This window comes from Diadema setosum, chromosome 3 (assembly GCF_964275005.1).
Source record: "Diadema setosum chromosome 3, eeDiaSeto1, whole genome shotgun sequence".
Lineage (NCBI taxonomy): Eukaryota > Metazoa > Echinodermata > Echinoidea > Diadematoida > Diadematidae > Diadema > Diadema setosum.
Window position 1 is genome coordinate 42,369,461 of NC_092687.1, and position 13,202 is coordinate 42,382,662.

The following is a 13,202-nucleotide window of genomic DNA, read 5'->3' on the forward strand; positions in this document are numbered from 1 at the left end:
CACATGGAACCTTCGACAATGTCCATGGTATGATGTCTCTGATAGTTTGAAAAAAAAAAGGAAAACAAATATGTTGATACATTAAACAAAAACAGTAGCGCCCAGAATGGCAATTATGCATATATTTATGGAAATCATATCCTTACAGGAATGCAGTACAATCAAAATAATATTGTCTGTGGCTCTCTTGTAATAATGGTATTGATTAGGCTAGTTCATCAAAAAACGATGGGAGTGGACGATATATGAATGAATTATATTAAAACAGAGAGTAGTCCGGAATTATGATGTGTACTTACATTCGGCTAATCATGTACTCACGTAATTGAAAACAAGTACAATTATTAGTTCAATGAAGAGACAAGAGATATTGTTCTAATAAGATGATGCGACCGTTAGTGCAAAAAGGACAGACACGAAATCTAACATTTAAGGCATCACAGACTTCAGCAGATAACGATGTGAGATACTGTACCTGTTGATTCTGGACCACTCTGTCTTTTTCCCGTTTGTCCAGATCTTGAAGAGACTGCTCGAGCTGTTAAAAAAAGTAAACAAAGCATAACGATTTGGAATATTATTGTGGTATTTCCTACAGCCACATGTAATATGTCATTATCAAACGAATAATTATGAATTATGATAAAATCAAGAACTGAATATTTAAGAAACAAAATAAATGATTGATTTTGATTTTTTTTTTAATAAGTATTTGTTTGAGCAGCGATTTTTTTTTTTCTTTTCTCTGGATTTTTTCGTCATCTGTGTGTTCTGCAGTTTTGCGGGACCACTTCCGAGACAAATGACATTCGAACGTCTTCAAACATTCCCTTCGATGCGTCATTAGAATGTCTTCCAAGACAGGGTCGTCAGTCCCTGGTGCCACCAGAAGGGTGTCCCTCATTATGCTGCCCTTAAAGTTTGTGTGTTCCTTTTGGAGCCCTATGAGTCCTTTAAGACTCCTTTCATAAGTTGGTATATTGTAGCGGTAGGTAATTCAGCCCTTTCCTGTGGATAACTTTTTATTGTTTCCTTGAATGTATTATGACCCTTCCAAATTCCTACCGTTATTCTCTGTTCAATTAAATAGGGAGCGTAGATTCTGGAGTGACATTGGGTTTGTTTTCCGTCTCGCTTTATTTAAACTCCAAGGTGTATTACGGTAAGATTTCACGCACGACGTTGGGAGAGACATCATTCATTAACCATGCAAAATTTCGTGACGTTATCAAGAGGGATATACAATCTTTAAAACAGAAAGTTGTTTGTCTGGTTAAAATAATTCTAATCTTATCAGCAGAGTTCGATGGTATACCATGACTTTAATTCTATAACGTTAAACTGTCGCCGACTTTATGTTCACCAAGTTTTGCCAGTGGAATGTAATTGCTAAAAAGCCAGTGGAAATTTCCTGTGACGGTGAGCACCTCAGCATCTGTGATTTGATTACTGGTATCGCACCTCGCGAGCCCCCAGTGGCTAGTTGCCTCTTAAACCTGGTCTTACTTCTGTAAGGTTAACAATCTGACTGACCCCATGCTTCCGGGGGAATGGATGCGCCATCCGCCACAGGTAATTCCAATACCCAGAAGGCCAAGGGTTAAATAGGGTGACTTTCGAAAAACCAGCGGCCAGATGTGGTCGCTCGCTATCGATTGAAGTTATCTAGGTTACCCCTTTTCCGCGTAGTATTTCTTTCTCTCGAATGAGTGCCAGACGAAAATTTTTGTTAGTTATAACACTCAAGGTATTGCATCAAACACCCATCCTTTCGCAGTGTATAAGATTTAAAGAATAATAATCCATACTTTCGTGTAGTAATGACCCACATCTTATATGTATTAGCTTTTGCATTCATACTTTTTTTTTTCTTTGGAAAAAGGAAAATAAGTAAAAGTGTTTAATATTGAAAATACAGGTACGGTCATCTTATTTTCTCCGCTGCTTTCTGGCTCTGCTTTTCGATTCTCTTTTTCAAATTATTTTCCACTTCTGTCTGCATTATTGTGCGATGGCTTTCAATTGCTACAGAATCCACCGCAAATTTCAATTGCTGGTTGCTCATCACCGATCGATGTTAGCGGTTCGCTATCGATCCCGCGCGAGGTCCTCTGTCGATTCTGGCCATGGGAGACACGGGGTATTTGTCTTCAATGCCGTGGGGTCAACGTTAGAAGCGTTTCTGAATAAACATCAGACTCTCTAGCCAAAAATCAATTTTCCAAAGAAGAATGTGGAACTGCCAGGGTATTACACTCCATGGAATTTACGGGACAGTTTTCAAACCAGTCTGCGAAATAGATCTTGATTGCCCAATAAATAGAGTGTGGATATTGCTTTTACCTTATTGATTCCTGAATATAGTCCAAACGGTGCAGAAAATGATTACAATTATTTTGTGTGTGTGTGTGCCAGGATAAGAACTTTTTTTCTTTTTTTTTTTTTGCTATCGTCAACACATAATTCCTGTTATTATTGTCATACCGCCACTCTGCTCTTATAAAAACGCACATGTTTGACGAATGCATGCTTTCATGCATCCCCTTTGCTTTGAGAGAAAATAATGCAATATATTTCGCCAGCCAATGCGTAATACTCGCCGCAGTCAAGTTATTCACTTTACGCGAATTGCTTCATAGCAATACCCTCGTTATCGCCTCAATTTCGCGCAATCTCTCTCCTCAAAATAACCCGGAAGGTGGACTGTGCTCGGCTGCCTGAACATTCGCCCCTCTCGGGTGCGACAGACCACTATCGACCGGTCGTGATCGGCTTCCTTTTCTACGACAATCCATGAACTTTTATAGCCACGGGCTGACGTCACGTCAATTAGGGGTATGGGGAGCGATCGGTGAGTTAAAGACTGTATATCGACGTGAGGGGATACCACACTTCATAGCTTGCTCAAATCACTTGAGTATACACTGGTCGCACACAGACACACATAGTTGTTCTTCTGTTATCACAGTTTATTTTAACAGTTTTTTGCTGTTTGCGTCACGTCAAAAAACGGAAATGAAGAATAATCAGTAGGCCTATTACGCACTTTATGCACATATTCATTCTTGCTCGTTCACACACATCCTCCATAATGTACACACATGTCATATATGGTAATTTGTATGATAGATGGTATATCTATATAGCATCCATTCATTCATATCTACATTAATACAGTGTGCTTGTACGTGTGAGCGTGTGTATGCATGAGTAGATGCTTAACACGGATTGGACAGTTCTAGGATTACTTCCCTACAATTCCTTCGAGATCCAGTGTCTGTGTGCGAAAAGACGCCCTCAGCACGCCTCGGTTTTGACGGGCCTGAGGTGGGACCGGAGCAATATTTATTCACAAACGAAAGACGCTCCACACCCTCAGTCTCCCGTGTTGTGTTTGCTCTAGGACGACAGTCTGGCTCCCAATCCTACATCCCCAACCCCCCCCCCCTTCCCATCTCCCTGCCCCTACCTCCCACACCCCCTCCGTCTGGGGAGAGAGCTTCCCTTAACGAGGCCACGCTAGACTTACTTTTTCCATTTTCATTTCCCTATCTGTAGCAGTACCAGAGTGATCAGTGAAGCAGAGGTAATTTTACAATTATTTAACCAATTCCCTACGGGAGTCACGGTACTAAAAGTTCATGTGGATTTATCATTAATGTCGTCAGCTTAGAAGTAGAAGGGTGGTATCGTGTTCTAAGATTTAAACTTAAATAGAAACGAAACAGTCAATTTTCATGAATTGAAAAGCTTATATTTTAATGAAATGTGAGTTTATCAAATATATATGTATGCATATTTCCAAATATCGAGTGAAATTGCACTCTTCTTTAACATTTCTTCTGACAATGAGAATAATTCAAAATTGACACCGTATTGTGGGGAGATTTATCTCTACAACACGATACACAAAATACCAATAATTCAATCGCCCAAAAATTTGCGAAAACGCTCTTCGGGTGTTCAGCCGACAATGCGTTGCCTCGGTTTTTGAACTGGCAATTTTTGTCGCTGTGCTTTATTCTTTACCTCCATAAAACTTTGTTTTCCATAAATGTGATTGAAACTTAGATTTGAACAAGAGTGAGGTTTAACGTAAAGGTTACATAGTAATGCCAAATTATGATAGATTATTACTTTTTTTAATAAGTTTTATTAATACAAATTTATTAGTACATGTATGCTTACAATTGACATAAATGCAGCAGACAAGTAATATGCATCCATCTTTTTTTTTTTTTAATCCTGAGAGAAGGGAAGCATTCACACACAGAAATAAATTTGAATATATATAACATACCTCTTTCTTTTTGATCAACAGTTCGTGAACTTCGTGGTCCTTTTCGTCCATCAGCTTTTCGAGTTCATTTTCCATCTCCTGGCGATACTGTGGTTTAACGCGGGGAAGGATGTTCAAGAGTGAGTGAAATTATGAAGAAGGCGTGATATATATGTGAAGAGTTTCTTTGCAAAAACCGATAAGTCCAAAATTGTCAAATGGAGATATTTGCGGTTAAAGGTCAAGAAAAATAAAGAGAATAATAAAAAAAAAATTGCTTGTTTTGACCATAACTTCAAAAATGTATCTTTATATGTAGTGACCAATATGTCATTTAAAAGGTATTATTCTGTACTTTATGACAGAGACCGTACTTCAAAATCTTTAAAAATGGACTTTATCGGTTTTTGCAAACAAACTCTTCATATATATATATACATATAGATATGAATTTACGTCTGCATTCGTCATAACGAGTATCAAAGTGTTTATTCATCCGAATATTCGTTTTAATCACTGTCAAAAAAAAAATGCTTTTCAAGTCATCATTTTGATGTTCTTGAAATTTAGTACGCATAGTATCTGACTATATGCTCATTGAAATAAAACCCACGACATCAACGTTTGAGTTGCAAACAAATGTAACTTATGTACCTAATAACTTGTGCAAATTTGGTTTCATTTAGTGTTTTCCACTCTAGCAGTAAACAGCATAGCATTATTCTAAAAAAAAAAAAAAATCATTGATTAGACTTGTCCTTAAATCACTTTGAAAGCTTTTGCTTGCCATATCGTTTATCATTTTACATGACGACATAACAGCAGAAGTAGGATTGTAAAGTGCTTATTCGTACCGAACTACGTTTACGTATTTTAGTTTTTAAGCTTGATACACGGTCGTAAGGACGCCTTAGATTAATTTATTTAAAAAACAAAGAAAGTAAAGTATTTGCAATAATTTTAATAATACCTGCAATGATAATGACCGTCATTGAAAAAAAAAATCTATTTTTTCCACCTGTCCAACTTTTTGCCCCATTTTATGAAACCCCTACTCTAAAGCATTTAATTTAAAAATCTGAATAACAAAAACTTATCTGCTTTTGCATTCTAACTTGTCATAATTATTATATATGATATATATATATATGATATATATGTATATATGATATATATATATATATATATATACATATATATATATGCATATCATATACATATACACATATATGTCTGTATATATATATATGTATATTACATACTATTATGCACGCATATTTTCCTTACTCTTCTCCGTAGTGTTTCTCTTTCCTGTGTCAGCAGAAGTTCCATCTCTTCGTAGAGTCTTCGCATATCGTCGGCATGTATGCCATTCTTGCTGTAATGAAAACAGTCAGATACTGTGGTTTTTTTCTTTCGCAAATGCAATAAATAAAGCGAGATAAAAAGTAGCATCAGTAACCCAAAACCCATGGTAGTCTCTCGTCGCTACCTAAGTAGGTTAACAAATATATCTATTACGTACATACGGTGGAACAGTGCGCTCAGCCGCTGTATCTATTACTTGTATTATATTTATGAAAGATATGGAATTGTCTTTTACTCTCTCATTGCGATGGGGTTCCATTCAAACATTGTAGATTTCCAAATTCCACGCACCTAGGCGACTAGATTGTAATATCTGTTGTGCACTCCTTTAGGACATTTATTGTTGTTATCAAATGTCAAACATCTTATGAAAATATATCTTACAACAGATAAATGTGAATGGAACTAACTCTGATCAATCACGAAAACTTAAAAATAGACGCCAAATACAGATCCCCCCCCCCCCTGCCTTTATCTAGGAAAGTCCCAATGATATGATTTTTGTCATACCTTTAAAATGCATGCAGAGATTTTTTTTTTTCAGTCTTTTAGAAGCGTACTGGAAACAGATTGAAACGTATTGGATTGATACAAAAATCCACTGTAGCACCGTGTATAGACTACGGAAATATTTCTGTATTGTCCTATAATATCTAGATGTTACATTCCTCAGACATTTTATTCGATTCGACATCTCATAACCAATCACTTAATCGTCATGGTCAAGTTTAGGTGTTTCTTTTTTCTTCAGGATGACCACCTTCTTCTGAACTTGTCAATCTTTAAAGAATCTGACAAGTTCAGAAGAATCATAATAACGTAATGTCATGTACATTTGCAAATGATTCTAAAATCTAAGAAGGTTTTCTATTTCTTTGTTGGTTTGTGTGTGTGTGTGTGTGTCAGTGTGTGTATGCGTGTGTGTGTTGGGGGAGGGGAGTATCACAGAAGTATTTGTTCTTTACCTTTTAACAACGTTGTCGCAATTGTCGTGCATCTTCTGTATCTCAGAAACCGCTTTCTTCAGAAAGTTCTGGAATGTCACAAGCAACTCAGGTTCGTCATCCCGAAGCTTCTGCCAGAGAACGTACAGCTCGTCATATCTGGAGTAACAAGACAATGATAATAATGATAATGTTGTTAATAATAGTAGTAGTACTGATAATGACAATAATGATAATAATGCAATGATAATAATTACAATAGCAATAATAGAAATAAAAAATAACGATAGTACTGCTACTTCCACTATTGCTAATACTACTACTGTTATTGATAATAATTATGATAATAATAATCATCATCATCATCATCATCATCATCATCATCATATTAGAAATAACAATTATTTGTTGCATTTTTTATTACTTTTTGTTTCATAAGATTTAATTTCATTTTATATACGCACAAAATGAAATGTATACAATGTATACGTCAAGGGTCATACCATGATGCTATAAGCTGTATGGTTTCAAAGCGCGAGATTGTTAAGCCAAATTGTAAACAATATGTCAATGAATATTTCACATTCTAATGCAAATACAACGCAGAGACGAATAGATTGAATTGCGATTCCTCTACTCCTGACTCTGTGATTGGTCACTATTTTCAAATTTTAATGACCCAACATGCGCTCTCAGGGAAATGCTTCCACATAGAATCGGTTCACGGTAACATGATATTATTACAAAACAAGCCAACAAAATCTAGAACAAAAGCTGCATGGCATGCATGCATGATAAAGACAAAACGAAGAATACAACCAGGAGCAGGCCTTGCCTTAAAACAGTTATATGATTACAAGGGTAGTTATTTTGTGGAATGTTTTGAATGCTTATCAGTTATTTTTCATTTACTGTACGTATACGCATTCTGGAATAATTTAGGTTTTAGGTCATGACTATAGAGTATCCGCACTGCTCACAACAACAACAACAATAAATCGGGGGAGTATAGAGCAATACAGAAATAATCAAAAAAAAAAATTTACCCGTACCTTTTACTTGAAACTTATTTTCTGCAATGTTATAGGTTCACGGAACATTTAGATTCCAATTAGATATATATGACATCGGTGAAGTGCAAACAAAAAGATTTGAAGCTTAGGTTAGATAGAATGCAAAATGTGCGTCGTTTATTTAGTGGGCCTCCCGTACGTGTGATTGATGGCTTATTCATTATTGAAATCATTTGACACTTTCCTGTTTAAATTGCCCTGTGGGTGATTTTACCCGCTCCTTTGTCACCGCTAGCATCTTTTGCGCTTCCTCCCTTCTCTTTCTCTCTGTCTCTGTCTCTCTGTCTCTCTCTCTCTCTCTCTCTCTCTCTATATATATATATATATATATATATATATCTATCTTTCAGTTTATGTTTCTATACCCCTTCTCCTTTTCTCTCTATTGTACATTTTATTTCTCTCTTAGTCGCTCTCTTAAAGGGACTGTACAGTACTGGTTGAGGTGGGGATTCATGTTTTGAACATTCTTCAGTGAGATAATGAAAGAACATGTACTTTTAAGAAGGATCCAATGTTTATTTGTTGAAAATTGGTTTTCAAATGGCTGAGATATCCAAAAAAGTGATAATGATAAAAGGCGACAGGCCACGCCTTTTATTAAGATCTCCTTGTTTCACCTTGTTTTTTGATATCTCAGCCATTTCAAAACCGATTTTCATCAAATAAACTTTTGATACCCCTTAGAATTGCATGCTTTTTGACATCTCATAGAGTGGTTTCTGAATATCTCGCAAAAAGTTAAAAGCTAAATCCTCACCTCAACCACAACTGTACACACCCTTTAATATGTATGTATTTATGTATCTATCTGTGTATATATCTATCTATCTATATTATCTATCTACCTATCTATCTACCTATCTATCTATCTATCTATCTATCTATCTATCTATCTATCTATCTATCACTCAACCGAACTCTTTCATCTGTCTCCTCTTGCCTGTCTTATACTCTTACTTGTCTTATGTCTTACCTGCTTTGTAACATTTTCTATCCTGTATTAATATTACAATAAAAAAGAGTATTTTTTTTTCTATTAATCTGCAATCGGTAATGATAATCTTGTTTGGGTCCCATTGAAGTATCTCTCTTTTTTGTCAAACATGATATTGAAATCAGCCCCATAACAAGAAACAGCCTTGTACACATCCTAATGTTACTTCCTGTGTTTGAGGATCGTTTACAGGTGTCGATTGCTTCATGTGCGCAGCGTTATTATCATAATTCTCAGAATTCTACCATCGTGATGCCACTTCCTATATATTTCGTTTTCGTACGAATTTCAGCGAAGAGAGGACGATCACATCACAATGTGAAGGCTGAGGTAAAAACTGAGGTAGGTCCTTCAACTCGGTGTCCTTTCTCTTTTAACTGAATTCTGATCCATAATTAATTCTGACCGTCTTGAAGGGTATCAATGAATAATACAAAGCATGATAAATAAGCCTGGCGATTGTGTCCGGTATAGAGAAGCGGAAAAAAAAAAGAGAGAAAAAAAATGGCGAAAGAGACTGCAAACATAGAAACAGAGGGTGAGGAAGAGGGAGTGGGTATTGGGCAAAAAAAGGAGAAAATACTACAGGATATAAGCTCCTCAACGAAAAGCAACTAATCATTAAATGGATTGTATAGTTTTGGTTGAGACCTAATTTCAGGTTTCTAACATTTTGGTGAGATAATGAGAAACCTGTTATTAAATATGAAAGAGCATGTAATTCCATGAGGAATTTAATGTTTATTTGATGAAAATTGGTTTTGAAATGGCTGAAATATCCAAAACAGAGCGATTCTAATAAGTGCGGGACCCACACTTTATTACGATCGCTTTGTTTTACTTTGTTTTTGGATGTTTCAGTCATTCCAAATCCGATTTTCATCAAATAAACTTTGAATTCCTCTTAAAATGGTATGCTCTGTACTATTTCATAAGTGTTTTCTTGGTATCTCGCCAAAAGTTAAAAACCCAATTCTCATCTCCACCAATACTGTACCATCCCTTTATAAAGAAGGATAAAAGAGAAATACCTACAGTAAACATTGAGATGGAGAAATATGAATACAGAGAAAACTGAATTCACAGTTAAATGAATCTATTCCACTGAATATCTTTGCCATATAAAAAAAAAGAAAAAAATCATAAGGTTTTCCAGTATTGGAACGATGAGGTGATAAATGAGGCTGCTCGATATTGCTTTTACCTTTCAGTGCAATAAATGAGTCAAGTGTGTTCCCACTTCTCACACATACAATATGGACACTTTTTTTAAACATTATTTTGCATTAATAGTAGCAGCAGCGGGCACTGAGATCATACAATATGTGGTGTTAGATAACATCTGTAGGAGATGCCAAAGTCAGTGAAACGTGAAAAACAACAACAATAACAAAAAGGGAAGTTTGACTTCCAATTGACTCTAATTGACTCTAATTATATATATATATATATATATATATATATATATATATATATATATATATATATATGCACGTATATTGTCATTGCATTCTTGATGAAGAATGCGATGGCTAACCTGTTTGGTGTCTTGTTTCTAAAACACGCGCTTTCCTCACCAGGACAAAGCGTTTTAATGCCATTTTAGGTTTTTATCACATTTTTATCACATATATTAATAAGAGAGCAAAATACGAAAACTTCTAATCAATAATGGATGAAAACCTATTGCCTAATGTGAGAAAAAATAGCATTTATAGTCTGGCACTCGTATGATGCAAACCAGACCCAAAAAAAGCCTCCTAAATCTTTAAAATTCTGCATTCTGTATATTTTTTTTTTTTTATTACTGCTATGATTATGTTTGCTTAGATTTCTAAAAAGTGGGTAAGCTACTAAAGAATATTGCGCGGAAATATGTCAGAAGAGAGGGTTATCACATTAGCTCATTTTTGTAGTAGAAGCTTCGACCTGTCCATTCCTTTATACCCTTGTTTTTTAATCTTTTCACACTTCAGACGCTATTTCCCACTTTTCCCCGTTACGAAACAATATCAAAAAAAAAAAAAAAAAAGAAATGAGCGTTGGTAAGAATTCCATAGAACAAACGAACGTTGTATAGTACAACCATAATCGGTGGTCTTAACATCACTTTCTCTTTCCTCAAACATGTGCAATGTATGCCCCACTCGTTTTATCAGACTCAGCCCCGCTCCCATATCGATGGGAGAAGAATCAAATATTTGACCCCCCTTTTTTTTTGCGCACTTTCGTCGTCATTCGCCCCATAATTACGCCCGATTACACATCGCTCAATCATTAATAAAGTGGCGGAAAATTGGCTCTTTGCCGGTAACGCGGCGGTACTGCAACACGGCACGAACATACGGCATTTGAAATCTACCGCTGAAGTTGCACTGCAGTATATACAATCTATCCCTCCCTTCGATTTCTTTGTCATTTTTTTTTTTTTAATGCTCGGGTCCACTTTGACTTTGATTTGTATCACGTGACAGACCGCTTTTGTATTACCTTTTCGTCACTAGGAAAAGACCTTCCAATGATAACCTTAATAATGATAATGATGATAATAATAGTAATAATAATAATAGTAGTAATAATAAAAGTAATAATAATAATAATAATAATAATAATAATAATAATAATAACAATAATAATAATACGTATTCTTAGAACGCCTTTTCCAATTTATGCCTTTCCCTTTCCTTTTTTTTTTTTTGCAGCATTTTGTTTTTCAGAAGCTTAAACGATTTCACAATACCAGTAGACATGAATAAATCATGATCGATGGAGTTACCAACAACGTTTTTGTCAGGCACCTTACAAACATTCAAGAGAAAGGCAAGCAAACGCATGGTAGGTATTGCAATATACATATCGTACGTCTATACTCTTCGACAATCTACTTAAAGTAAGTTACAATATAATTCACTTTCCCAACCTATGTATGTCTAAATGACAAAAAAAAAAAAGAACACCCTTTCGCAGCCGCGTGCTATTTTCGGGTACTTTTCAAAACGTGCGTGCTTGAGTAGGTTGATTCATCGCCCACTTTAGACCAAAGCGCTGCACGCTGCGAACCAACAGGTTTTCTCACTGGGTATATAAAATCGATATTTCCAGATCTCTTTTCATGATGAAGTTAAAAACAGAACCAGACGTTGTTTTCGTTAAGTTGTCTGAATTCTCTATGACACTCTGGAGGAAAGGGGATATCGAAAGCAGACGATCGCCGATAAGCAGAGCACTACTGAGATTCATGGTGCCTTTTGAAGGGAAGCTCTTTTTTTTTTTCGATGAGCTGCAATGTCTTCATTTTCTGAGTGGCGTCTGCATTATTGACAAGCCGTACAAGCTTGGCGGGAAAATGGGTAGAAATATATTACACAGACACCCGCATCACACTGAAAAGAGCCGACTGAATGGGACATTTTTTCAGCGGTTCAAATTTTATGCATAATTCCTCCAGAATGAATACGCGTGTGCTCATCAAAGTTTTTTTTTTTTTTTTTCATCATTCAATATTTTTCATGGGGTAACCATACAACAACTGTTAAATGAAATACAAGATTTCGAGTACTGAAATGTAATCAGTAGAAAAAGGAGTATGAAACAAAGAGTCATTGAGTCCTAATAAATGTTATGCAAAATCTTCTTTGTTTATTTTTCTCTTTCAATTAAGTACACCAGTATGCAATAGATAGTCTTCCAAAGTGAACTGCGCTTCTTCACGCTATTTATGAATTAATGTAGAATCTAGCCTTTCTTTGCTTGGTTATCATAGTTTGGAGTAGATATCCGTTAGATGAAACCCACTGATTCATCCAGTAGAACTCAAAAGAGAATCTTATGTTTTACATATCAAGGGATCTTAAGTATGATTAAAGTTTAGTGTAGAAACATGCAAGTTAGAGCCAACAGACAACGCTTCCAACGGACGCGTTATAGTATCGATTTGTTATATGAAAAGTTTTAGTCTACACTGTGAAGCACACAATGATTTAAGACTGCACAAAGAAGAAAACCCGAAACAACTGCACGTACTCAACAGAGACAATGCTACTCAACTCTTTGGATGAGTTTATATGCAATTTAGATTCAAATTCAAATTCAAACTTTATTTTCACTCTTTTTCCAACAGAATGTACAAAAAAAAACCAATATGATACATTTGGCATGCGAGTCGTTGATTATATACATACATATATACATAGTCAGACAGGGATAACAACATGCTCATGTCCTTATGTTTGGTACAAAAAGAAACATACACTCTATTTATACACTCTGTGAGAAAAAAAAAAAAGTGGAGGTACCCACTCAAAAGACTGTGCTTGTAACATGTGGGCACCTCTGAGGGAAAAATGGGAGAGAGGGGAAGTAAAGGGAGGTGAAAAACTTATAACTACAAAGATTGCGGGAAACTGGGAAAGTCGGGAATTTAAAAAAAAAAAGAAAGAAAGAAAGAAGAAAAAGAAAGCAAAAGTGTGAAAATAGGGAACAGAAAATGGGGAGAAGAGAGAGAAAGAGAGAGAAAAAAAAACTAAACTATTTTGATGCAT

The 13,202-nt window shown here is 35.6% G+C and overlaps 1 protein-coding gene and 1 long non-coding RNA gene across 2 annotated transcripts in view; one reads left to right on the forward strand and one right to left on the reverse strand.

The window, feature by feature from the left end:
* The window catches only part of LOC140226392 (uncharacterized), a 119,890-nt gene extending 114,261 nt beyond the window's left edge, over positions 1 to 5,629 (forward strand). Inside the window, exons 2-4 of the long non-coding RNA XR_011900950.1 lie at positions 3,559 to 3,586; positions 4,322 to 4,419; positions 5,579 to 5,629. This is a non-coding gene — a long non-coding RNA (uncharacterized lncRNA). The remainder of the gene's footprint in view (positions 1 to 3,558; positions 3,587 to 4,321; positions 4,420 to 5,578) is intronic.
* Positions 1 to 13,202, reverse strand: part of LOC140226391 (uncharacterized) — an 89,760-nt gene that overhangs the window by 13,864 nt on the left and 62,694 nt on the right. Inside the window, exons 2-5 of the mRNA XM_072306868.1 lie at positions 6,613 to 6,750; positions 5,567 to 5,657; positions 4,301 to 4,387; positions 476 to 538 (exon numbers count right to left, since the gene is read on the reverse strand). Of these exons, the coding sequence (XP_072162969.1) occupies positions 476 to 538; positions 4,301 to 4,387; positions 5,567 to 5,657; positions 6,613 to 6,750 (379 nt within the window). The remainder of the gene's footprint in view (positions 1 to 475; positions 539 to 4,300; positions 4,388 to 5,566; positions 5,658 to 6,612; positions 6,751 to 13,202) is intronic.